A 27,025-nucleotide genomic window follows, 5' to 3' on the forward strand; every position below is an offset into this window, starting at 1 on the left:
CTAAGGGAAGCAGGTGACCCAATTATTGAGAGAAATGTAGAAATGTGAATTTAAGTCTTAACAACTGCCTTCAAGCTCTGACCCATCAGTAAAGATGGGCAGGTGGGAGCATGGAATCCTAATCTTTTTATCTCTTCCCTGTCCCATTCCAGTAAGGTCTCCTGACACACAGGAACTGTGAGGAAGCAGCAGACAATTCACCTCTTTTTTTCTCTGAGTTCTATAGTGTATCCCAGTGGTACATCCTATTATTAATTACTGCAACAGTTTAAAGAAAACAGCATATTATTTAGTTAGAGTCATGATATCATTTTAGATGTTCCTAATAATAAGCTGATAATAGCTTTTCTATGCAATACCTCATTTGTAACCTTTTGGCTACAGATGTTCAAAGTCAACAAAGGCCATGCATTCCTACATTTCTCAATATCTGGGTTACCTGCTTCCCTTAAGGCAGATATTGTGGAATGAATCATTTCTCTGTGACAGAAATAGACTAAGAGAAGGGCCCTTCTTGGATTTCTAAATATGTAAGAAAAGTAAAAGCAAGCATTTATTCAAGGCCCTCTCTTTTCGAAGAAATGAAGTATCTCTCAGAAGATCACTGAGATTGGGGATTGGAAAGTAGCTTCCTTACATAAAAGAATTGGCTGTTTGCCTGCCCTTCAGCTATTGATGAGCCCACCATGGTCATTGAAAGCCACCTAATAAAGTATATTATTTCCTAAAAATGATTAAATGAAAATCCAGTTGATACAAATTACTTAAGAACATTCTGAAGGATTCAGAACCAAAGGACTCTCTTATTTCTTAGTTTACTAAAGTAACAGCTGAAGATTGACTTAAATATGAGCAAATATCAGTGTAAGATATCATTTACATGATTTTAAATATAAAGATCAAATTTCTAAAACATGCTCAAAATGCTAGAAAACTTTTTAATTCCCCTCTCTTAACCAGGTCAATTCATACTCTAAATTTCTTTTTTCAGGAATGATGCAATTTGGAGTTTTTAATTCTGTAGGGATATTTCACTGTTAAGTTGTACATACAGCACAATTATTGTTGTGAGACCATCTGCAACAGAAACAAAGCTCTCCTAGCTTCCTCTGGGAATAAGAACCTTAAGCTAAGTAGAGGAAACCATGGGAATCTATATTCCTAGATGTCAGCAAAAAAGCATGGGGTGCCATGAAAGACCAGGGTCATCTTTTTTTTTTTTTTTCTCCTGTAGAGAGTCAGATAAACATTTTAGGCTTTGATGGGCCATCCAGTTCAGTCTCTGTTGAAACTTCTCAACTCTGTCCTAGTAGTGTGAAAGCAACCAGACAATATATAAATAAATGAGCATGGTCGTGTTCTAATAAAAACTTTATTTATAAAAACAGGCCTCTGGTGGATTTGGTCTGTGAACCATAGTTTGCCTGATTCCTGAAAATTGTTCTTTGGAGATTTAAATTTATTTCCTTGGGTAATGATGGGGAAATTGCTTTTTAAAAAATGTGCATATAAGTTTTATATGTATATCATAAAAACCATAGATAAAAGAATGATTGATAGTCAAATAAGAAAGTATAAACAGTAACTTCTAACTCATGTACTAGTAATAATACTCTTTGCCTGATACCCTTAGTTCACCAGGCATAAGGAATTACTTAAACCCCTGTCAGCTATTCCCACTCAGTGAACTCACAAGAAATTTTAAAATTTCAAGGGAAACACAGCAACATCGAGATATGGAATGCAATACTACTATTGTGTTGTTTGGGCCTAACTACTTAATAAATGGACATGTTAGATAATTTTTTTGGCTTTGGGAGGACCATGAAAATAATACTGAGACTAAGGGTGTACGAATAGAAACACCTTGAGAACTTCTAACGCAAGTAATAACCTTGACAATAAAAAGTAAACAAAATCATAGCTATGAATATGCTATTTGTACTCTATGCTACCATGAGTCGCTGCATGATAGGCGATAAAATAGGTCAGGTTAACAGGAGGCAGTTATAAGATGACAGTTTTCAATTTATAGTCATACTTGTATCTTTTACAAACCAGATGAACTACTATACATGGTTCAAGGAAAGGACAAAGAAAGGACTAACCTTGTAAATTTTTATCCACAACGGATTGTGAGAGAATGAGAGCACTTAGGGAAAACAGCAGCTTTCAAAAATTCTAATGTGAAGCCTATTGTATTTGAGTGCCCCCAAATAATCTTTTAAATGGAAAAGAAATATTATTTTTAACTGACTGAAGATGAAATACCTGTCATTTTTAACAATGAGTCATAGCAAAGATTACACAGATGTAACCATTTCATATCCATGGGTTTTCCAGGTCAATCTTCAAAATGTGCTGAAAACAACTATTATGGACAAGCATCATTCTGTAGCCTTAGCATTGTTGTTTAGTTTCAAACTAAATTCTGGGCCACTAAGGGCCCTGCATTTCTCCAACAAGTCCGGGATCCTCCTTCCAGGGTTTTAGAAGATCTCACAAGCTGAGAGGGCAACCTGACGGCCAGAAGGATGGAACAAAACATTGATCTGGGAAAGGTGTTAGCAAACCAAGACACGGGAAAGAGTAACTGACTGGTGGAGTCCCATTTTTTCATTACTGAATAATGGGAATATACCAATATTCAAATAGCATCACTTTCAGTCAGAGCATGGGAAGAGGTTTCTTTCCATTTGGCTCATCTGAGCTCAACCAGGTCAGACACCCCTGGAGTCTTCTGAACAATGTCTGATTCCTGCAAAGGAGTCAGATGGTCCGCTTTCATTCAAGGCTTCCGTCTTGCTCTAGGTGGACCTCTGGGCCAGGTGAAAGGGAAAAGGCTGATTCTTGAAAGAAGTTAAAATCATGCAATCAAATCCTCTAGAGTATATCACAAACATTTATGAAAACTGGAATTTTAAACAAGCCAACATAAATTAGTCAAGTTTGTTATTGCTCTCCAAGGTAAGTATATAAATGGTTGGGCTTTGTGAGCTGAGATTATATTATCTGATCTCAGGTGATATTTGAACGGAGTAATAATGACAAAAACTGGCCCTTAGTAGATCAGAATGTAGAAAGAGGAAATGCTGAACTTGGTAACCATGGTGGGTAGCTGATATCTCTCCAGTGGTCTTTTTTTTTTCCTTATTTGTCAAGGAGCCAGAAACTCACCCTGAGTTGTGCCAGGGGAAGAAAAGAACTTTGAAAAAAATGTATAGAAAGTTATTGGGTACATTTCTGCTTATCATACGCTTATGAATATTATAATGCCAATATTGTGTTTACATGCACATAAATGTTTTTAAAAAACACAGATGACATACATAGAGTCTAGCCATTAAGCAGTACTTAACCAGTAAATGCTCAGATGTTAGCAATGACCCTAATGAGGAACATATCCATGATGAACATTAAGGAAATTGGAATATGACCTAATAGATAGTAATTGCAAGGATATTACAAATCCTATTATGTAGGCAAATGTTGGAAACTTTGCACCATCTAAAGAAGACCTACATAACCAGACTGAATACTCTGCAATGACAAGTAAATTACATAATGGCATTGTAGTTATGTAAATGACTCTGCTCAGTATATTTATTTCAATTTTATGTGAAGTCAACCTTCATCCAGAAAAACCTAGTGCTGATTCACTTCGTTGACTTTTTTTTTTCTTTTTTCTTTTTTCATTTGCTTTGCAAGAACAATCCTAAAATCGAATAAATGTTTTACTAATTTTATTCTTTGCCTTTTCTGGCATTTACTTCTCTTTTCCAATTTGAAATGCAACCAGATGCTTCTGTGAAATAAAAACGGAATTATGAAACAAAATGGCTCTCTCTAAATCTTGGGTTTATAGGCAACCCACCAGCAAGTTACCTTGCATGTGAAACTGGAAATAGGGGTTGCTAGACATTCTAAATTACAAAATATGCTTAAGATACTATGTAATTGAGGTCACAGTAAAAGGCAAGTTATTCCTTTCTTTTTTAAGTTTGCCACTAAAAATGGCTATAGAACCTTGAGGATTACTCTAAAATAGCAGTATGTAAGAACATTCTAAGTCTTTTGAATCCACGTATAATGGCAGTGTTGATTAAATCGTTCTAAGGAAATCTAAAAAATGCCAGCCAGTGGTCATTCCCATTTTGGGGGTTACTGGGATGATATCATCACCCTCATTTAGTAAATTTAGTATGTTTCAGTAGATTTGTAGAAAGAAAGATTGCTTGTTAAAAAATGATGCCCAGCTTAATCTAGCCCTACAAAATCCTATTAACATTTTTTGTGCAGTCCCTCCCGAACGGGGACCCATGGTTGGCTCACAGTAAGTTTTCATACACAAGAATACTATGGACTTTATGGCAGTACTCAGGAGACTCTAGCCGGTGGTCAAGATTCCAGGGCCCAAAGAGGGATTCGAGGGACTGTAGCCAACAGACAATTTTGCAATGCCCAGGAAAGTACTGTTTTTTAAAAGTCATGTTGGGAAATATCCCTTTGAAGCACATGATTAAGCAGATGTGGCCAAGAGTTTTTACTTATTTTAGTCTATGACACTTTTGAACCATTTTCTTTTTGGCCTCCTACCAGCTCATCCATGTGAAACTGAGGCAGCTCAAATCCAAGCATAGGAATCCATGTGTCATTTTGCTTAAGAAGTACTGTAGAACAGTTTTGTTCCAATACATTAGCCACTAGTCACATGTGGCTATTGAGCACTTGATGTACTAAAGGTGTAACATATACTCCTGATTTTGAAAACTTAGTATAAAAATTCAAAATTCAAAATATCTCATTAAGTTTTCATATTGATTATACAGTAGAGTAACAGCACTTGTTCTAGATGATAACTTCTACAATCATTCTAATTTCTATCTTATTTATGTATTTGTGGGACAAATGAGCTCTTTTAGTTTGAAAAAACCACTAGGATTCCAATTAGACTTTTTGAAAATGGGAAAATAATTCAAGATTGTCTTTCTTCATGGCTCCTGCTACACGGGGCCCCGCGGTGCAGTCAGGCCTGAGCGATGGAACGATAGGACAACTGCCCGCCCTTGGAACAGTGTGGGGGTGGGGCCAGGAGGGGCAGTATGTACTGATCTTCCAACTAATTGCCACTTCTAAGACGATCCATTTCCCTCTCTTCTTTCCTTTTCCAATATATGGGACACTTACCCTGTATGCCTGTTAAGTCTCATTAGGGAAAGTACACCAGGCAATTGATCTTCTTACATGGAAATGTTAATGCTTAGTGAAAAAGGCATTCTTAAAGGTTACAAATAGTGAGCCCTTTACAATTACTAACATGGAAATTCTGAGAGAGGATAAAGAGGGAAGGAAAGAAATGGGGGAAGAGAATAAGTACTCTCTACTAGCTAATAAAAATAAATCAAAACAAAAAATATTCTTTTGAACCCAGATGATGTGCCCTTAAGGGCTTTTTCCTCTGTCCATGTTGGTGACCTGCCAGGCCCCTAAACTATGGGTGATGAGAAGTTCTACCTTGTTTTCTTTTCACGAGAATAGTAGTAAAGGAAGATTTGCACTTGGAAAGCAGAATGTCTCCCAAGGTCCAGTAGCCCCGCAGGAACCGGAGATTTAATTTCGTTTTCCAATTTCATAGTTTTGAGGAAGAGCCAAAAGAATTTAAAATCTTTTTTGATGAGGATTTTTCTGTGACAGTCATTTTTACTCTCCATCGTTTTGGTCTTTGAGAACAATCCTTTTTTAAAACTGAGGAAAACTTAAAATGTGAGGCATAAATCGATAAAAATGTTCACTTCAACTCAAACTAGAAATAAATATGAGGTACTTGGAATTTAAGTGTGATTTCTGTAGGGGAAAAGTGTTCATATGAAAATCAAAGAAAAATACTTTGAAAAACATCGTGGTGAAGTATTAGGTCTAATGTTACAGCTTCTCATGAGTCTGATTTGAAATCATTGCTTTCTTTTCATTTTTTTTTTTTTTTAAGGTAAACAAAATGTTGCACTGTCCTAAATTTCTTGGCATGGAAACTAAAAACTACATTGTAAAATTTGGGCACTTCTATTCCAAGCATGAAAAAAAGATATAACAGATTTTCAGAAATATCTTTAGTTCGTAAGCAATATATCTAGATAACCATCAACTGAAGGAAAAAAGGACTTTCATAAACAAAAGTTTCCTTAATCTAGTAAAATCAATAATGAACGATCTTATAATGGAATATTATTCTCACTCTATTCAGACATTTTGGCACCAGCCTCTGGGGTAGATTTTTCTAAAAATCTGAAACTTGGTAATTGTAGAGTTTATCCATAAAAATGTCACTGTCTTTAAAGTTGTAGAAACTCATGAATAAATCCAATTTTATCTGAAAATGACAAGCAGTCAACCTTTGTGAGAATAAGTCCAGGGCTTAGCTCCTTTTCTTCCCTCGATTTCTTTAGCCCACCTTAAGTGTTGTCCATGAGAAAGAAACTGTATTAGCAGGGGAAGGAAGGAATACATCCCTCAGCATGAGTTTGTAAAATGCTTTCTCCAGGATTGTAAAATGGCAGGATTTTGTGATAGAACATTTTTGGTTATTAGTAATATAGTGTGTATAAATAAGGACAAAATAAGAAAGCGTTCTCTACACAAGCTTTAAGGGCATTTTGTTTCATGGCCCTTATGTATGCTTCAATTTCTTACCATTTTAAGTGGGAATTTTTTTTTTTTTTTGTACGTATCATAAAACTAACCTGTAACCATCTCCTTGTAAACAGTTTGAACACATTGGACAGTTTGAGCACATTGAAAACTATGGTGGTGTGAATGCCATGGCAACACGTCTTAGAGCACTACCTAATATTAGTTAAGCAAGAGTCCAAAGGAATTACTGCTTTATGAAGAAATCCAAAGGATTATGATGACTAGGTTTTCAAAGCAAAAACAATTTACTAGTTACTTCAACGTGTGCTACTGGTCCCTGAACATGTATGTTTTTAAATGTTGTGTTTACTTGCAATTTCAAATTTAACTCCTCGGCATTAGGTATCCATTACATACCATAGAAGACACTATTTTTTCAAAAAGCAGTCACATGCATGAATTTAGGATTACCAACTGATAGATATGTATTATTTTTTTGCACCTCAAAAAACAGAATCACTATAGTGCATATCATGCTTCCACACCTTCCTTGAAGGACAAAATGCATAAAGTGCCAGAATTTGGCTTCCAGTTTGGAAAGAAGCCAAATCAGTATTCTGGCAGGATCACGTCATTCTGCTGAGCTCCAAATCCCAGAGCCGGGTTTTCTTGCCCTTCTTTGGGGACTGCTGCTTCCTCCATGGTCTTCAGCGTCTCCTCTACTAGGCCCTCCTCTATTTCCGGGTCAACCGCCTTTATCCCATCCTCTAGTGCCCTGGGCATCATGTTGGTAGCCTTTCTATCAGCATCTTTAACTTCCCCTACGGCCTGTACCTTCATCAGCTCAGCCTCTGCCCCCTCAACTGCCAGCTGGGCCCCACCTCCTTGAGCTTTCTCTCCTTCCGAAGTAGCTTTAACATCTTCACTGCCGTCCTGGGTCAGCGCCGGCGCCTGGCTGGCCTTCTGGCTCTCTTGGATGCTGCCGTGGCTGCTGCCGGCACTGCCCAGCCGGGAAGAGGCCACTACGGCCTTCACTGCCGCCTGATTGGAAACAGACAAGTGTCAGGTGTTACTTCCACTTCCGGTCCTGAATCAGAGTTCAATCTCAGCTTTGTGTTTAGGGATTTTGTTGTATCTGTTTTATATGTTCAAAATATATTCCAAGATGGTTGAATGGAAACTTGTCTGGAGATGAACAGCAAAATCTTTTTTAATCTCAAGCCTACTGTATTTAATCATCTGGACAAGTGAAAGCTTGGATAAATGTGTTTGCCCCTGGATTACCTGTTTGCAAATATTTTGGACTTTGTTTCCCAAAGTGTTTCATGGAACACTAGTATTATGCAACAAAAGATTCCATGGTCAAGTTTGTTTGAGAAGTCCTGGGATAAGTCAAGGTTATTTAATCCAAGGTATTTCAAATCAGTTTGACCACACAACCTTTAAGGTGTACTTAGTCTTTATCAGCCTGTAAGTGATGGCTGAATAGAACATTATTTTTGACCCTCAGCTGTTCTCTGAAATCCTCCGCAGCTATAGTAAGTCCTAAACACCATTATGTAAGAGAAAATCTTATCTAATATATATTCCATATATATTCTATACAAAGATATATTTTGGATAATTTTCTATATCATGTGAATTACAGTTGACCTTTGAAAACATGGGTCTGAATTGCAAGGGTCCACTTATGTGCAGATTTTTTTCAACAGACACATTGAAAAAAATTTTTGGAGGTCTGTAACAATTGAAAAAACTCACAAAGTGTGTAGCCTAGAAATACCCAAAACATTGAGAAAGAGTTAGGTATTATTCTAAGAATATAGCACATAATATATATAACATCCAAAATATGTGTTAATCAACTGCTATCGGTAACGGCTTCCAGTCAACAGTAGGCTATTAGTGATTAGGTTTTTGGGGAGTCAGAAATTATAGGTAGATCAACTGTGTTGAGGAATTGGTGCCCCTAACCCCAGTGTTGTTCAAAGGTCAGTTGTATTTTAATTTTTATCAAGTGTGGGAATTTATTTATGTAATTACAAAATACAGGTTTTTAAAAAAGTTTCCCAATTTTCACATATTCAGAAAGAAGGCAACTTTCTGAATAAGTATCAGTTTCCTGAGCAATGCTGTTTAAGCAGTTCAGTCTTAATTAAATGAGAAGCAGTGATCAGATATTTGGTGAGTAAATCTCAACCTATAACACATTTCCCTTTACCAACAATGAGTTCTTATGAGAGAATAACATGACCCTCAGTGGCTTTACACCAGTATTGTTGGGATTTCAAGGCAGGATTTTCCCTGGTACCACAGAAGATGAATAATATTAGATGAAGAATAAATGGAATTATCTTTAATAGTTCAAGCTGAGAGAGAGATTTAAAAAAAAAAACACACACACAAAACGAAACAGAGGAAAACAAAACATATCTTACCTTAAGCTTGCGCCGGGCATTGAATTCTTGGAGCTTCTTTTGAGCAGTATCCATGTGTACAAAATTGGCTGCTTTACCTGTGACCCATGGGTGCTGGAGAGCTTGGAAGGTAGTCAGTCGTTTCTTAGGATCCAAAACAATTAGTTTTCTGACCTGAAATGATGAAGAACCATAGATTTCTTAGGGAGATTTTTATAGTGACCCAGCCTGTGAACTTCTAGGTTTTATTCTATTTTTCTAGCAGTACCACTAACTATACATTTAAAAAAAAAGAAAAAAAAAGCTTTTAAGCCCTCAGTGGTCACTGTAAGGATAGCTTCAGATAGCAGTCGCTGAGGGGGTCTGAGAAGACAGTGGTGTGTGCCACCTGAGAGGCCAGACCGGCAGGCGGCTTTCCAAGGGAGGTCAAAGAAACAGGTTCTTGGTTGCCTGTGGACTGGAAGTTCTTTGAAGGAGAACCAGCATCTGAATAATTCTAGGCTGTACTTAGCACCAGTTAGATTTAGAATTTCGGATGCATCTCAATGGGGATGGAATCATCATGCATTCATCATGCTTTCTGTAGGGATTTTTTAAAAAAGATTTATTTGTCACAGAGAGAGAGAGCATGAGCAGGGGGAGTGGCAGGCAGAGGGAGAAGCAGGCTCCCTGCTGAGCAAGGAGGCCCATGTGGGACTCGATCCCAGGACACTGGGATCATGACCTGAGCCAAAGGTAGATGCTTAACCGACTGAGCCACCCAGGTGTCCCATCGGTGGGGATTAAATGGCAACAAAGAGATAGTATAGTTTTTATGCTTATCCCATCATTCTGTGATAAAATTCACTCTAATACCTTGAAGGTTGTGAAGGAATAAGCCAAGTGCTGGAGTAAAAGGGTGTCAGTGGTTTAGGGGTATGATTTGTTTAAAGGACTAAATTCAAACCATGGCAGACCATTCTGGGAGGTTGACCCCTGAGAATGAGCAGATAATAAACTGCCAGGAAGATCAATAACCAAAATAATCCCTGGCCCTGCGCTCAGAAGGGGTGACCTGGAATGAGGTAGAGACTATTAAGAGTTAGGAGGCCCACGTTCAAGCTCTAGTTACATCTCTTACCCACTTTTGTGAGTCTGGACAAAGACCGACATATGAATTGAGTGCCTATGGACATTTTCCTAGGCCCTTTTCTTATATGATCTCTTTTCCACCTTAATTCCTTTGTAAATACATTCTTACATACATATAAAAATGTTTAAAAACTTGTGTAATTCTTTCCATAACCTTATCAACTTGGAACAATTAGCTCCAATTCATAAATGAGGGATGGAAGGAAGCTCAGAAAAATTTAGTGCCTTAACTAAGGCCAGACAACTTGTAACTGGTGGAGGCTCTATTCCAACTCAGGTCTGTCTTACCTCAGAGCTCATCTTGTGGCCACTACACTGCAGTGCCTCCAAGGGCAGTCTACCCCTCTGGCCTTCATCTGCCCATGTGGCAAATGGGGGCTATGGGTGATGTAAGGCCTAAGGTCTTTTCTAACTCTGTTAAGCTAACAAGAACTGAGCACAGGCTAGCACAATCAGGCAGTAAGTCAAATGAAGAACAAACATCTGGTTCTCCTCTTACTTCTTTTCTGCAAAAGTTGCAAAGAAATGTGTGTTTGGGGCAGAGAAACAGAATTTGTAGAGGGCAGAGATGTGAGGCTGCTTATGCTAAAAATCTGAGAGGAGGTGGTGGGAGGTACAGATGATTAAGGAAAATGAATGCACAGCAGTAAATAAAAATCTGATTGCAGTCATAGCTGTCACTTGCGGGATACATGTCCTAATAATTTCATATAAATGGTACCTAATCCTTAACAATTCACAATGAGATCTTTCCCTCCCATTTTCCAATCATCCTCATCTTCCTCATCATTACCATCCTCCTCCTCGTGAAAATATGAAGAATTTACTGAAAGTCAGTATGTGCCCCCAAATTCCCTCCTGTCAGCGTTAATCTTTGCATTTGAAGATATGGATGCACTGAGCTGTTAAACTTGCTGAAGGTCAGAGAGCCCCGTGACCTTGTGAAGATTCAACCCTAAAGCCTTGCCATAATCCTACAGCGCCCCTTACAGCCTGACCCTACCACTCATCTGCACCGTTCCCCTGCTGATTTCAGAATAGATGTGGGTGCTGCTGATAGGTACACATCTGTGGTACTCAAGGATTCCTTTAGTGCTGAAGTTTTATAAATTTATTAGCCCAAAGGTAAGATTTAGCTGAATGAAGGCATACCACAGCTAACCCTTGTACCCATTTGATTTTTATTAGCGATGAAAGAAATGGAAGGAGGGCTATATAAAGGAACTGTTAGGGAGTTAGTTGGCGGTAGTCAGTTAACCTGCATTATAGCCCTTAAGTCTCCCAGCAATCTAGAGAAAGGTACTGGGATCATCCCAGAAAAGAAAACTAAAGCAGAGAGATTAGATAACAAGCCCCAGGTCACACCTCTAGGTTATGACCAAGAGGGCTCTTGAATCCAGATATGTCAGACTTTAAAAATCCATGGTCTACTTCCTGATTCATCGTTTCATTCAAAAAACAGTTGTTGAGTCTGTACTAAACGCCCAAATGATACTAAGATCTGGGCAAACGTGCCTCGACCTCTCCCAGAACTTACAATCTAGCTAAGGAAGTTCTTCCCACAAGTAAATATAAGTCACAACCATCATGAAAGAGTAAGTCCAGGGGGCAACGGAACAATGTGGCAGAAGGAACAAAGCAATTGTGGGAAGGAAGGACTGCTGGGGCGGGGTGGCAGACAAGGCCACCAGGAGGATGTCAAAGGCAACTAGGGCTTGACAATAAAACTTACCCATGCGAGAGGGGTGTGTGCGTGTGTGTGTGAGAGAGAGAGAGAGAGAGAGAGAGGAAGAAAGGAGGGAAGAATAGTACAAAGCAGAGGAAAGGGTAACGGCCCACATCCTGAGCTACCCTGATGAGGGACTGGTGGGTCTGGTGCCCTGGAGTGAAGCCCATCAGAGGACAGGGCTGTGAAATGGGTAGCATGGGCAGGGCGACAGACTCCCGACCAGCCTAGGTGGTGCTATGTAGATCTGGTTACAGATTTTGGATTTTATCCTAAGAGCCTCAAAGCAGGAGAGTGACAGGATGTGATTTATTTCTTAGGCCCTTCCTCTGGATCCTGTGTGGAGGCGGCGGGAAGGCCACGGGGGGAGGTTGTGGCACAGGTCCCGCAGGAGAGGCCGGGGCGGGCGGGCGGGGGCAGTGGTGGTGGAGTGGAGGGGAGTGGATGGCTTCAAGAGGTGGCCTGACTTGCGGGAGGAGTTGGGAGGATGCCTCCACACATCGCACACACTGCCTCTCTGCCTGGCCGTACTGAAAAGTCATGGTCTACGGGGGTTTGTTCCATGAAAGAACATGGATGGGAAGGAGGAAATGTTTGGAGGGAAAAGAGCATTGGCTGGAAACCTGGATCATTCATTCTGCTGGGAAGCTGTGTGACTTTGGACAATCATTTCACCTTTCTGGGCTTTAGCACCCTCAACTCTATTTTTTTTTTTTACTTATTTATTTAAGAGAGAGAGCATGTGCGCACGCGCACGCACACACACACGCACGAGCAGGGGGGAGGGGCAGAGGGAGAGGGAGAAGCAGGCTCCCTGCTCGATCCCAGGACCCTGAGATCATGACCGGAGCCGACTTAGTGACCTTAACCGACTGAGTGACCCAGGCGCCCCCAGCACCCTCAACTTTAAAATGAAGGAAAGACTAGATGACTCATAAGATCCCTTGGAGAGCTAGCTTTTGTGGTTCAAAAGTCAGTTTTTAGTTATTTCTGTGTGGTTTTTCTCTAGACGATTGATGGGTAATGTTTTCATCCCAAGTTAATATCCCCTTTATTTTAGAACAGGTGGGCCATCTCCCCAGAATGTATGTCTTTCCTTTATGCAAACAAACTTCAATGTTAGCTTAAGCAAGAACCCAAGTAAAACAAACAAAAAACCAAATAAAATGAACTATCAGCAGAGTGTAACTTGTTTATGATGCCAGTAAGGCATGATGGGACTTGTGCTAATATTGCGATATTTCAGTAAGTTTGAACCTTTCAAGATGCAATGTTGCTTTATTCAAAGTATAATCAAATCTAGGTAATCTAGGCAAGCCCTGTTAAAATGGAATTCTAAATTATGTTTGAATTCACTCAGTACAGCTGGCTTCAAAAGCAAGATTCTACACTGACTAGGTGGTAAAATCTCACTAACTAATACTGCAGTAATTTTTAAGTTGTGATAATTCAGCAAGTGATGAGTCCAGCATATCTGTTTTTCATGATCTACAAGAAAAATGCATTATGTGCACTGTTTTATTAAAAATACATTAAGAGGGGCAAATTTTAAAAAGGACACTGCCCATTAATTAGCTAAAAATGAATGTGAAGATTTTACTTCATTTTGTTTTGGTCACACTTACCAGGTCCTTGGCATTTAGAGATACTTCATCCCACCAGGGGGAGATAAAGTAGTATTCACAATTCAGAATTCTCCTGAACATGAACTGATCACCTCTTTCATCATAGAATGGTTCAAATCCACAAAGTCTAGAAGGACAAAAGATAGGGAATAAAATGTCTTTAGAAGCCTAAATATATCTCATCAAATTTTTGCAGAAATTCCAGACTGTCCTTTCCAAGCTTCCTGTTATGAATGCAAGTCTACTCAACACAAGTGTGTAACTGCCTTGTTACAGTTCACTTTTGACTGTATAAATACACAATCATGTCCTCTGGAAGTAAGAACAGATACCAAACCGACTTAGAATTTCTACAAAGAGTTTATAATAACATCAATAATTATGACACAAAACAACAACAAGGATAATAGCTAACGTTATTACAGGCACCATGCTAATGACTTTCTGTGGAATTTTCTTACCAGGAATTGAGAAGACAGATTGATTAGAGTTCCAATTAATTATGAAGTGGAAGAATCAGGATTTTTTTTTCCTGAGCTTTTTAAGGATTTATTTATTTATTTATTTATTTATTTATTTATTTATTTATTTTTGAGAGAGAGGGAGTGAGAGAGAGAGCATGAGCAGGGGGAGAGGCAGAGTGAGAGGGAGAAGCAGGCTCCCCGCTGAGCAGGGAGCCCTAGGATGAGGACATGGGGCTCGATCCCAGGACCCCAGGATCGCTACCTGAGCGGAAAGCAGACACTTAACCGACTGAGCCACCCAGGCACCCAAGAATTAGGATTTTTGAGAATAAAGAAATTAAGAGGTAGACAGAAAAGATTTTTAGTCATTTTTATTCAGCCCTATTCACCGAATTCCTCCATAGAAATGAGTCAAGTATTAGATTTCCATCCCACTCCAGTTTGAATTTCAGAGTGAACAAAGACAGGAAGTAAGACTTTTGTCAGGAAACGGCCTTTTAAAACTTGACACAGTGAACACGAGAGGTCAACAGAGATGAGCAGCTAGCTCTGCGCAGCCTCGTGAGTGACCCTCACTTCTGTCCATCTTAAAGACCCACGTTCACCTTCATTTTCCACTAGAGGGTCAGCCTATAAATGAATGGGGAAAGTGGGAGAAGAGAAATAGAGCATCATCTCTGGCATCCTAAAGGGAGAGAGGAAAAGTGAGTTGCCGGTCGGGGCCCACCAAAGCTTCCCCTGTTTACAGACAGGTACAGGTTCTGAAATCACTAGGGATCGAAAGGGGACTATAAATAATAAGTCCCTCCCAGGGCATGTGTTGCACTGAAGAAAAAATGGGGGGAAAAGAATGAACACGTTAAAAAACATTCTCTCAAATTCTTCCTTCAAGCTGGTCGGGTTGGTGCAGAGCATGAAATGTTTGAGTGTATTCTAGTGCAGTGGGTTTCTACAGAGAAGCATTTTCTCACATCCTTTGTTCAGGGAACACCCTGTTGGGAGAGTCTTTGTCTTTTTTTAAATATTCTGGAGCCAGCCAGGAAAAGACGGGGCTTGGCAGTGCTGAGTCGCAGACTAGGGAATCTTCCTGTCCCCCTGCAGCAGTCTACGCAGAGAATCCTGCTGCCGCATAAGGAGAGAAGGGAGCCCAGGTCCACACCTTGACAAGGAGGGAGCTCAGCCTTACTTGGCCCTCCTGTGCCATCCACGGCACTAGAAAAATATAGCCTATTGTTGTTAGTCATGGAGAAATTAGCCAACGTTCCAGGCTTAGTTTAAGAAACTCTTATGTTTCCCCTTCTGGAAATCTAGAAAGAAACATGACAGTTCAGAAGGTACAGTGCTCAGATGCCTTTCTCACTTCTCAAACATGCCTGTAAATGTGTGCACTGGTGACGGAAGTAAGAAGTTTGCCAAAAATGGAAGCCATGTGACATAGAGCAACACACACACACGGTGCAAAAAGCCTTCAGACATGGAAATATTTGAATGATGACAATGATAGTTTAGGAGGATATTAGGATTATCCAGGCCTGAAGTGTGAATGTATACTAAGGGAACCTCCAAGCCAATGGGCAGAACTATAGTGTTGAAAGGTGAGAGAGAGAGGCTGAATCTCTGATGTTATCGGATTCTGATTCTGACCTGAGCATTGTAGTAGTTGCTTTTGTCTGTAGTAGGTACAAAGGGTTTAGGTGTAAAAGGTAGAGGGGCCAGAATTTCTGTGAGAAACAACAAAATGGCTTTCATTTCCAGTCTACTGTCATCCTGAGAAATAGAAAGGTCATAGCACAAAATAGCCTTATGGAACTTTTAATAATAATAAAGGAGATATATAGGTCCAATGGCACGATCTTGGAGAAGTGCCCCAGTGAACCTCGCCTGGTGGACTTCATCAGTTATTAATGAACTACAGATTAGATAAAACCACCCTGGCCTTAGGGGCTGACAGAAGTGAGGCCAGCACTAAAGGACATTAGTTGTAAGCAGCACTGATAATATATTTTCATTTGGGAGCTACCACTGCGTACTTTGAACCAACAACTATTAATTAATGACCTTAAGTGAACCAAGGGAAAGGACCTTGACCGACTTTTTTTTTTAAGTAGGCTCCACATCCAGCATAGAGCCCAACGTGGGGCTGAACTCACAACCCAGAGATCAAGACCTCAGCAGAGATCAAGAGTTGGATGCTTAACTAACTGAGCCACCCAGGAGCCCCAGGTCCTTGGCAGACTTTTAAAATTATTTTCAGGGCTATGATAAGATGTTTCTCCAACAATCACATTTTTTTCTCTTCATTTTCCCTGGTCAGTGACCATGTCATGGAATTTTATTCATTCCATATTTCAGGTGTTCAGGGTGAATGTGATGTAGTTTCTCCGTCTCTCTGAGTTCTTGTACATCCTTAATGCTTCCCCCCCCCACCCCTCCCATCACATTTCAGTGTGAAATTGCAATTGATTGGGCACATTTTAGGGGCAAATCTGATGCATCATTTGCATGGTTCGGTTTTTCATTTGACGTCACCTACCTAATTCAGGAGCCAACATTTTCTTCCCAGTATGGAAGTGATCTCAAATGTCAGCTGAAGGAATTCCATGATGTGGCCTCAGGAATTCATTTTAATGAATTAATAAGCACTTACGATGGCAAACACATTATCTAACAGTTTTGCACTTTCCTAAGAAAAAACATGGTTATCTACCTCTCCAAATGCTTTTCAAGCTTTAGTATATTCTGGATACACAAGGAATTCAACATTGAAACTATCTTTTGACATTACATCGTAGCAGATAGCTATTTACTGGGTTGCTTGTTAAACATTTTTGTCTTGGCTACAGATGACTGAATATACCCAGGTGAACTCAGAGTTTACTAATTTGTTTGGGGGTACCCTAGTTACCTTCCTTCTAGCCCTTATTACCTAGACACTGCACTTTCTAAGATCACTATTAAATTAAAAAAAAATCCCAAACCTCTTTCTGCTATGGACTGAATTGTGTCTCCCTAAAATTCCTATGATGAGAAGTCCTCATGTGATGGTATTTGGAGATAAGGCCTTTGGGAGGTAACTAGGGTTCGATGTGTTCATGAGGGTGGGCCAACTTCATGATGGGATTTGTGTCCTTAGAAGAAGAGATACCAAAGAGCTTACATTCTTTCTCTGCCATATGGGGAACGAGTAAGGAGGCAGATGTTTGCAAGCCAGGCAGAGAGCTCTCACCAGGACCGGACCTCCTGGCTCCCTGGGCTCAGACTTCCAGCCTCTGGAACTTCGAGGAATAAATGTCTGTTGTTGAAGCCACCCAGCCTGCGGTAGTTTGTTATACCAGCCTGACCGACTAATATATTTTCTTTTATACCCTCTAAAGTCTCTTTATAGTTTTGAATATTACAGGTTTCAACAAGTAACTGTACAGTGTCCTCCAAATGGCAACCAAATCTACTTGTTTTGAATTAAACTCTGGAGCTCATTGATATCTTGCTTCTATGGCTGCTCTTCAGCAGTCTTCCAGACACTCCTCAGTCCTTCTTGCTTATCTTCCTCATGTTCCTCAGCAATTCCATCATCTCTTTGGCAAATTTCCTGAAACCCTTTTTTTATTAGTAGACAGAAGCTCAGGAATGGCGTTGGGGATACCAGAGAATGAGAGATTTAGCTCATCTTTTTTCTACCAGGAAAAAGGTTTCTCTGAGTTTAGGGTATTAAACTCAAGGTCCTTGAGGACCTAACAGAGACAGAAAACAAAACTGATAGCCAAAGTGCATTAAAAACACTGCTGACAAGAAATGTCCCTGTCTGGAATTGCTTAGGAGATTAAATAGCCATTTGCCCTTTAAAAAGGACTGATACTATATTTTGACAAGATGTAAATAAGTAAACAAGGGCAAGTTAAATAGATGGACTTGGGTTTCACATTCGTTACTATCATCAAATAGTGAATTGTTCCCCAAATCTGATATACATTGCACTGCAGAATGAGGTGTAGAAAAGCCCTGGACAGAAGGTCTGGCCCCAGAAAAATCAGAGAAGAAAACGCAATGCTTGTTTTCAAAAAAGTCTATCACTAACTACATTTAGTATGTTGTAGAAAATGACAAAAGTCAAAAAGTAATCTTGCTTTTTATGAGGACTCTAAGTACCTAAGAAATATACAGCAAAGGCAAATAGTACCCATAGAGATTGCTTTTCTTCACTTACAAGATGTAGGTGATTATTCCTACAGACCACATGTCCACCTCAGGTCCATAGGCACAGCCTCTAAGAATTTCAGGTGCTGCAGAAAGAATGAATATTGTGTTAAATCGGACTTTAAACTTAACATTTACATCTCAATAACAAGCAACAGGTAAGAAATTAATTAACAGAAAGTTCAGAACAGTTTTGTAATCAATTTTGTCCCCCCAAACCAAAGTAGGGGACTACAGTTCTTAACATCTATTTTAGTGGGAGAAATTAAAAGTCTTTCTGTGTTTGGGGTGCAAAGCTATTATCTTTGATAGTCTATATTGGAACATCATTCCAATCAGATCTGTTGTAAAAGATCCCTTACTTCAAAGGGAGTTTTGTATGCAGAAAAGAAAGAAAGACAAGTCCAGCAGAGTAAGGGGGAAAATGCACAGTGATGCTACCTTGAGATCTAGATCTGCTTGGAGCACGGAGCATCGATGCATCTGCAAATACAGATGTATTTGACCGTGTACAGTACAGGGAGCAGGGCAGACAGTCAGAAGGACTGAGAAGCCTCGAGTGCTGGGAGGCTGGAACAAGAGTTCGGAGGGGCCCTGGCACATGCCCTAGCACTGAGAACTACATGGAGGTCACCTGAGGGCAGCTGTCTCTGGGATTATGAATGGAGAAAGGGGCCTTCTCTGTGCACAATAAGCCTGCTCCTATTAGCCCTGCTCACCACTGTGAAAATGGAAGGTCTTCTCAGCCATGAAACAGCCCTGTAGTATAGAATGATGAGACCTTTTCTGTTGGTATTATGTTGGAGCTGTGAAAATGGAGCATATACTGGGTCCAATCGTTTGCACCGAGAATTGGAGGTGTTATTTGTTTGTCTAACTAACAAGGAACGAAAAAAAAAAAAGTGAGAGCTTTACAATCCATGCAGAAACAAGGCTCAGACCTATAGCCCAGAGTGGCCTTTTTCTATTTTGAACAAAAGTGCTGTAGGTGTCAGTGGGGTCCCCGAGGAAGGAGCTGATTGATGGATGCTGAGGGCTCCTTGAGGGAGGCTTTGGGGATGGGGCACCACACTCCTCCTTCCAGCTGGAAGCAGGAGAGCAAGGGAGCTGGATCCCCTGTCTATGCAGGCTGGGCATGTCATATTCAGTGTAGACTGTCAAAGTGAGCTCTGGAAGGAAGCTATCCTCCTGGGACTTTGGATGTGACTTAGAAGAAGGAACACAGTGGATTTTCCACTGGTGTCTTCCCATACTATTCCCCACCCCCCATCCTTTTGTAATCAGGATATTCTCTTCCCTGCAGAAATTGAGTTACATAAAATACAGGAGATGAAGAGCCCATACGGTGAAATGAGAGTGGGCAATGTAATACTCCAAGCAGCCATTCAGCAAGATTCACCCTCTAAAGCACGGTATCTGGGGCCAAGAAGTTTTTCTCATCTATAGGCACATTATTCCTAGAAATTTTTCCTCTTAAGATTTAATTAGCATGATTAAGAAAAATGCACGCTCATTGCCAACACCGTTCACTCTGTCAGGTTAGTTTTTCTTTTCCAGGGCAATCTGGCCCCATACGGGGTTTCTTTGGGCCCCAACACTGAACTCCCACTTGCAAATGCTTTGCTCATCAGAGTTCAAAGGAAACTCGGGTTAGGCTGCCACTATCAGGAGGGCGGCTGCCGCTGTCTACACCGCGGAGAGGTATTCCAGTCAGGCAGCTGAACTCATGCACACTTTGTACTGTTAGTCCTTCCCCACGGTCTTCCCGTCCGTGAAGTGCTATCAAGTCCCACATGGACATTTAAACATACAGACACATGTTGGGGAGAGTCTTTTACATTTTCTGGGACTTGTTTTTACCTCTAAAATCTAAGTGAATTGGGTTAGCTGATTTCCAAGTTTACTCTGAGTTTTAAGCTGCTAGTCACTGTGATATTAGTAGAAGGATCGTTTACACGAGAAGAGAGGACCTGCACTCTACTTCCAGAACCTGCTGCACTCCCGTTCCTCCTGCGGGAGCGCCTACAATGTGTGCTGCCCTGTGGGCACCTGTCCGGAGGGATGGCCATCAGCCCTCCTGTGCTGTCCAGAGAGTAGCACGCTGTTGCAAAAGCCAGATGTTTTTCTGGCATTCTTTACAGCTCCCAGGCTAAGGCCCCAAACGAACTGAATACCACGGAACAAAATTCTTTCTGAATCCACTTTATGGGGCGTCTGGGTTTCTTACCTGACATGGCAATATCTGACTTCCCTTCCCAGCACAGGGTGCAACCTTACCCTCCAGAGGCAGTTCGGTTCCTTGTAAGGCATTATTAGGCTGCAATGTGGGCAAAGCTTGTGGTGTGAAAAGCTAAACTTTCCCTGGGGAAGTTAACTGAGACAAAAGGAATATAGAATGTTTTTGCCTTCCATAATAAGTTTCTCTTAAAAAGAATTTATAATATTTATTAATCATAATACAAAATTTAGGGGAAACAAACTCTAAGCACCTAGACTCAATCAGATACCAGTAACTTTTAAATATTTGCTAGTTAAGATGACCTTGACTTCAGGACCAGCAGAACATACTTTTGTAATGTTTCTGAACCCTTTCCAAGAGCCGAAGATTTCTAGGATAAATTGCAGGCTCCAACATACCAGCGCTACAAGTCTCCTAGGTATCAAACGTCCTTGTGGTGGATTCTGCAAATTCGTAATTTTTCTTAAGGTGAGAAATAGTTGATTACTTCCAACTTAGTTCAAGAAAAGACATCAGCTGGTTCGCCCTTTAATGCTATAAGCACTGTCAGCTATCCTTCCTGTCTTCTCTCACCTCATTGCCAAAACAAACAAACAAAATGAAGTAGGGGAGAAAATCATTTCAAGGTGTGATCCAGTTTTTAAACAGGTATTTAAAATAATTTAGAATAATCTTTTCTAAAATAGTCAATAATCCTTTATTGATTTTTCTGGCTGTCTTCTAAGTGGGTCCAAGTTTACTACCACTTCCTAAACTTACCTTATCCTTTATGTTATTGCTCATTAACACCAAATGCTACAGAGCTCCCAGGACACTTCATCCTCCAAGCTCCAACAAAGAATAATTTTGGTAAATGGTCTCAGAGTTGCCAAGATACCAGGCTTCGCTTTTTAAAAAGCAATTTTTACTGAATATAAAATATATATTAAAAATTCCAACTTTAGTGATGTTTATTTACCAATAACCCACTTAGATCTCAGAGTGCTGAGTTTTTTATAAGATCATGGTACCATTAAAACATCTAGAGACTGAGGGTCCATCCACAGACTGGGATGAATTTCACTTTCTTAAATAAATTCACTGCAACCAGTTCTAGGAATGGTCCTACATAAAAAGCATGGGGTATGCCCTATGGCACACTGATAGGGACCACTGGTGCTAGGTTTCCCCTCTTTTCCTAAAGCCATAGGAGAAAAGCAGAGGGATGATTTTGGTCACTGACTGTACGTTCATTTTGTCAATCCCTCCCACCCTATTGAGTTAAAACTACAGAGTGGCATTCTTTACCAGAAGACTTCTGACAAACTACTGTTAACTGTTTTGAGAAAGACAAATCCAAAGGAGACTAAGGTGAATGAAGTCCACAGGTTCATTCATTCACTCATTAAACAAATCATGAACTATTTATTAAGTACCTGCTATATGACGGATACTGCGTTAGGTGGTGCTGGGGGAGTAATGGGGAGTTCAAGAGAACAAGTCTCTGCCATCATGGAGCTCACAGTTTCGTGGGGGAGGAAGACATTGATCCAGAAAACCACATGAAGAAATGCAAAGTGGTAAGTGGAAGCGCTTGGAGGGAGGGTGTCTCTAATAGAGGGCTGACCTGCTCAGAAAGATCAGGGAAGGTGAGTAGAGAAAGCAAAGTTTAAACTGAGATGTGAAGGACTAGAGAAGTTAACCAGGCAAAGGGAGAGGGCAGTGGATGAGGAAAGAGCCAACCAGGTTGGCTGGAGCAAGCACACAGGCAGAGACTTGGTGGCGGGCAGGGGCAAGGGGGCTCGAGGAACTGGGGTGCCCGTGGGGCTGGAGCCCAGCCCCGTCCCATTGAGATGAGCCCCTGCGAGGCAGCTCGAGGCCCAACTGCAGATTCCAGTCGGTCAGGACTTTTGTTTTAGTGATTCCAAACATATGGGGAAAGAATCTATTTCATCTTGTACAGGCTTGTCTTGAATTCCGAGTTCTCTGGAGACCACAAAAGTCCACGGCATCTAGAAGTCCCTCTAAACTTTGCCTCTGAGGAGTGAGCACTGTGGAAGGAGGAGAAAGAGGGACTTCTCTGAAGCAGAAGAGCAGTGTTTGGAAATTCTCTTCCCTTATAGTTCTGAACGTGGCTAGGAACCCAGAGGCGAATGCAGCCAGGGCAGCCCCCTGCGCACAGCAGCAGTCCCCACAGCTGCGCAGACGCTACACTGGGCCTTCCTCAGCATCCGTACCACATGTGGCCCTTTGTCACCATGTCGCCTATAATTGGTGAGAACGGGGCACAACATGTGAAGCTCTGTCAAGTGCAGTATTTGCTCTGACAGCAGAGAAGACAGGCAGTGTCCCAGTGCACTTTGCTGTGTTGTAACGAAGGTGTGAATCAGACTGGGATACAGTTGAGATGTTTCCAGAAGGGGTTGCCTCTGGTTAGGAGCAGCCTTGTCAGTTTACTACAGTGAATCTCAGAAGAGCTCCATGCTACCATGTCGTAGTGTGAAAGGTCGAGAAGGGCTGAGGAGGCATTTGGGGCCTCCGCCTCTCTGGTTATCTATGACTTGTTAGCATAGAGCAAGAAAGAAGTTTGAAGGATGTTTTGAAACCCAAGTGATACACTGTATGTTCCAACACATCTTTTCCATTTTCCTGGGCTCTTCATCTTTTTATACCACAAACAGCAGTCAGTCCAACTTGCACTTAATATTTTTCATTGAAGTTGTTTAAAAAAGTCTTCCTTGGCACACAGATTGCATGATATTTCTCTTCGTATAAATCTTACAAATGGGTGAAGAATGATAGCCTGTTTATTTTCCTCACCTTACTTTTTATTTTTTTTAATAATACCCTGAAGAGAAAATCAAATATTTGAAAACACCTAAGTACTTTCAGAAGAGGAAAAAATAAACACAACCTATTTTTATTACCCTGGGAAAGTTTCACTTCTATGAAATTCACTTTTCTATGATCCCACGGAACCCTCCCACCTTAATCACTATTTTTTCTGAATCTTAATCACACTGGGTCTCCTGCTCACTTTAAAGTTGTGATGAATGCTGGCCTAGGAATAGCAAAGAGGTATTAATTGTTGAAAAGTTGCCTTTCCACTTTTATGAGATGAGGTGGATTATCAGTATATAAATCCAACTCATCCTAATATTAACATCATACAAGAATCTCTTTTAGATATGGAGATACAGATATAAAGTGATGGACGTGGACTCTGAACTCTGTGAAGTATGGCAAATACCATGTTTTTCTCTAAAGGAGCTATAAATCTTACTGATACTTATCACTAATAATTCTTTTGAAATATTTTTATTTTATGCATATCCTTTCTGCAACAACATTCTAAAACGGGACACTCTGTGGGTGTTCAGGGCCCAAAGAATACATTTTAAGCAAGTCTCCTACCCATCTGTCATCAGTCACCCTTCCTGTGACCGCTTCTCCCCTACATTCCACCCTCACATGTATAATAATAGAGCTGAGTCCTCAGCGCTGTGAATTCTCTGGCACGGCTGGTTCTGTTCTGGAAGTAGTTGCTTACGGTCATAAAGAGGTAAGCACAGAAAATGATTTATGCATAGTATGGGGACCCAGAAGCCAAGGATGACCAGCACATTAAAAGACTGCTTCTAAACCAAAGAGAACATGAAAAGTGGGAGGATGATGTTGGTGACAATCTTCTTAGGCTCAATTTTATAAGGCATCTTAGGCCAGAATATATTCGGTTAACTTGGATTGAACTAAGTGCTTGCCATAACCCTCAACACATTTTTACACATATAAAACATATAGAGAGATTGTGTGGTAATATTGTTGATGCCATATACCATATATCTGCTGGGTGATACAGAAATGAGCACGACTCTTCCTCCTCTCCCCTTGCTGATGGCCCCAAATCCTGAGACAGGAGTCAGTCAGCCTCTGGGGCCGTTTCTGAGCCAGAGAGGCAGCCCCTCCTACTGCTAACAGCTTCAGATGTTAGACTATTGTTTTGTTTATTGTATCCCATATCTGTATCCATTCATAATTCCTAATTCTGTCCTGTGATGCTGCTTCCTTCACTATCTGATGTTCTATGAATAATAAATGTGGTTCCTTCTCTCTTGCCTGCTGATGGGGATGTTGTCCCGGGATCAGTCTGGGTTGTTTCTTTTTCTGCCTTGGGGATGCCGGAGAGTCTTGTGACTTCACACAGCATCTATATGCTGACAGGGCCCACATTTATATCAACAGCCATGTCCCTGCTCCTGAACTTCAAACATACATATCCTTCTGCCCACGTGTCACCTCCACCTGGATCTCTCACAGGCCCCCAAATCAAATATCAAATATCAAAATCAACTAGCCCCAACCCCTTTGCTGCCAAAGTCCTCCCCATCTCAGTAAATGTGAACTCTATCCTTCCAGTTGGAGCTCTTTGGTCCTCTCTCCTATTATTTCTCCCCTTGTCACCGCACTCCACCCCACTGCCTCCTTCCTGGACTTAGAGACACCAATGCGTAGTCTTGCCGCAGGGTTGGTGTGCTCTGTCCCCTCTCCCTGGAATGTTCTTTCCATAGAATCCACATGGTTTGCTCTCTCCCTTACCTCTTTCAAGTCTTTGTTCTTCTGCTCCCTTCTCCGGTGAAGCCTCCCCTGATCAGCCTGTTTGTGGCAGCCTGAGCTCCCAGCACTTCCTATCCTCTTTCCCAACTCCATAGAAATCATCACCTCTTTCTATATATTGACACACTCATTTTGTTTATTATTTGTCTTCTCCTGCCATCCTTAAAGAAGAGCTTTTGTTGGTTTCTTTCATTGCTATATCCCCAGCACCTAGAATAGTGCCTGGTGCATAGTAGGAGCTCAATAAATATTTATTAAATGAAAAAAGGACTGAATATCTACACAACTAAGTTCCACAGAATACACTTTGTTTAGGTCAGTACCAAACCAATACAAATACCCCAAGAGGCTCATTTTCCTCTAGATTTAAAAACTTCCAAGACAGCTTAAAATAAGCCTGCACTCCACCAGCAGAGTCCCTGTCGGGGGCAAGAACAAGATGATCTATGGCCTTTCCTCACCACTCCTGTATCTGTGCCCAGCCCCACTTTTTTTCTTTGCCTGGCACGTGTTCATTTGGATCAAGTGCTGTAAGCGTGCCTGGGACAGTCATATGGTGGCTGGTGACACAGCCTATCTCAGGGAGAAAGAAGGGCCATGGTAGCGAAAGGGAGATGGACCTATGCACGTTTTACCCACCTGCTAAGCATTCTCTGCTTGCTTGGTCTCGCATCCCCTACGCTTTCCCATCGTCGGCTAGCCCCACAGGAACCCCGTGCACACACTCCAGCCTGTCAAGCATTCAGTTACAGGCCACGCAACTGACATTTTACTACGGACTCTTCTGTTTTTTTCTTAAGTTCACTATAAAAAGGAAGTCATCATTGTGGATATTTCATTAATTCTCAGGTGAGATCATCCCTTAGGTGGTTAGATTACCAATATAATATAATACTTTTATTTCACTTTAGCTCTTTAGTCCTCTAGAAATGAACAAAAAGACATCTATTATGAAACTATTCTGAAAGCTTATATTTTAGATTATTAGATTTACTTCTTTTACTTCACTTAAATTTTCCTACATTGGTCATATTAGTGTGTGTTCATGTAGACAGAAATCTCTTCTGTCTGACTCCAGGCTGTTGAGAAATTATCTTTAATTTTGGTATAATGAACATAAGAAATTATTTCTTTAAAACATAACAATGTGGGAACAACATAAGATTATCACTCTTATGCGACCCTGGCAAATGCCAACAGAAAATAAATTCTGAACAGCTTCTAGACCCTCCAAATAGAATTTGAACAGACAGGTAGAACTATGAAATATGAACATACATAGTTTAATTAACTAAGCTTATGAATTAGAAATTAGTATTAGACAGAAATACTCTTTTATCTCACCCTTTACCATACTGTTTTCTTTTCTACTCTAACAGCTTTTTCTTCCTTTCTGTGATTGACATGGGTAGGGTGAACAACCACAGACTTCCAGCCTTAAATAGCTAAACCAGGCAAGACATTTGGGTTGTATACATTGTGGCCATTTATCAGGAGCCATGACCTAATGGATTTTTTGTTTGTGGTGGTGTTTTTTTTTTTTTTTTTGAGACCTATTTCTTTTCCCAACAAGATGTGGAGAATCTCTTCATGGTTATTTCCGAGCACTACTCATTGATTTCATTTATCTGGATCACAGATTTTAATTTTCTGGCCTGGAGTTTATTTTCAACTGGGCACATTTCCCGGGAAATAATGAGGAATTTGCTTAAACACACAGCATCTGTGGTTTTTCTTTTGCAATTCACTTATAGGAGAACCCTCTGTTATTAATAGCCTGGGGCAAAGGTTCTATGAATGAAACTGAATGGGTGGCTTTTCACTTGTGTATTTCCTGACAAATGACAGATGGTATAAAATATAAACACCCACTCCCTCAAAAGATGTACCTGAGAAAGCCTTCCAGTAAAGGTAGAAACTAGACCCATTGTACATGAGGATAACTGACCTGGGATGTAATCACCCTTACAACAAGCAAGGAAACAAGCTCACACCTCTTCCTCTCCATC

General features: G+C 40.6%; 1 protein-coding gene across 1 annotated transcript in view; it reads right to left on the reverse strand.

Moving 5' to 3' along the window:
* Positions 1-1,353: 1,353 nt before the first annotated feature.
* Positions 1,354-27,025, reverse strand: part of CAMK4 (calcium/calmodulin dependent protein kinase IV) — a 208,405-nt gene continuing 182,733 nt past the window's right edge. Inside the window, exons 8-11 of the mRNA XM_036065756.2 lie at positions 18,195-18,270; positions 13,527-13,653; positions 9,066-9,218; positions 1,354-7,668 (exon numbers count right to left, since the gene is read on the reverse strand). Of these exons, the coding sequence (XP_035921649.1) occupies positions 7,237-7,668; positions 9,066-9,218; positions 13,527-13,653; positions 18,195-18,270 (788 nt within the window). The 3' untranslated portion in view covers positions 1,354-7,236. The remainder of the gene's footprint in view (positions 7,669-9,065; positions 9,219-13,526; positions 13,654-18,194; positions 18,271-27,025) is intronic.

The sequence above is a fragment of the Halichoerus grypus genome, chromosome 2, assembly GCF_964656455.1.
Source record: "Halichoerus grypus chromosome 2, mHalGry1.hap1.1, whole genome shotgun sequence".
Classification (NCBI taxonomy): Eukaryota; Metazoa; Chordata; class Mammalia; order Carnivora; family Phocidae; genus Halichoerus; species Halichoerus grypus.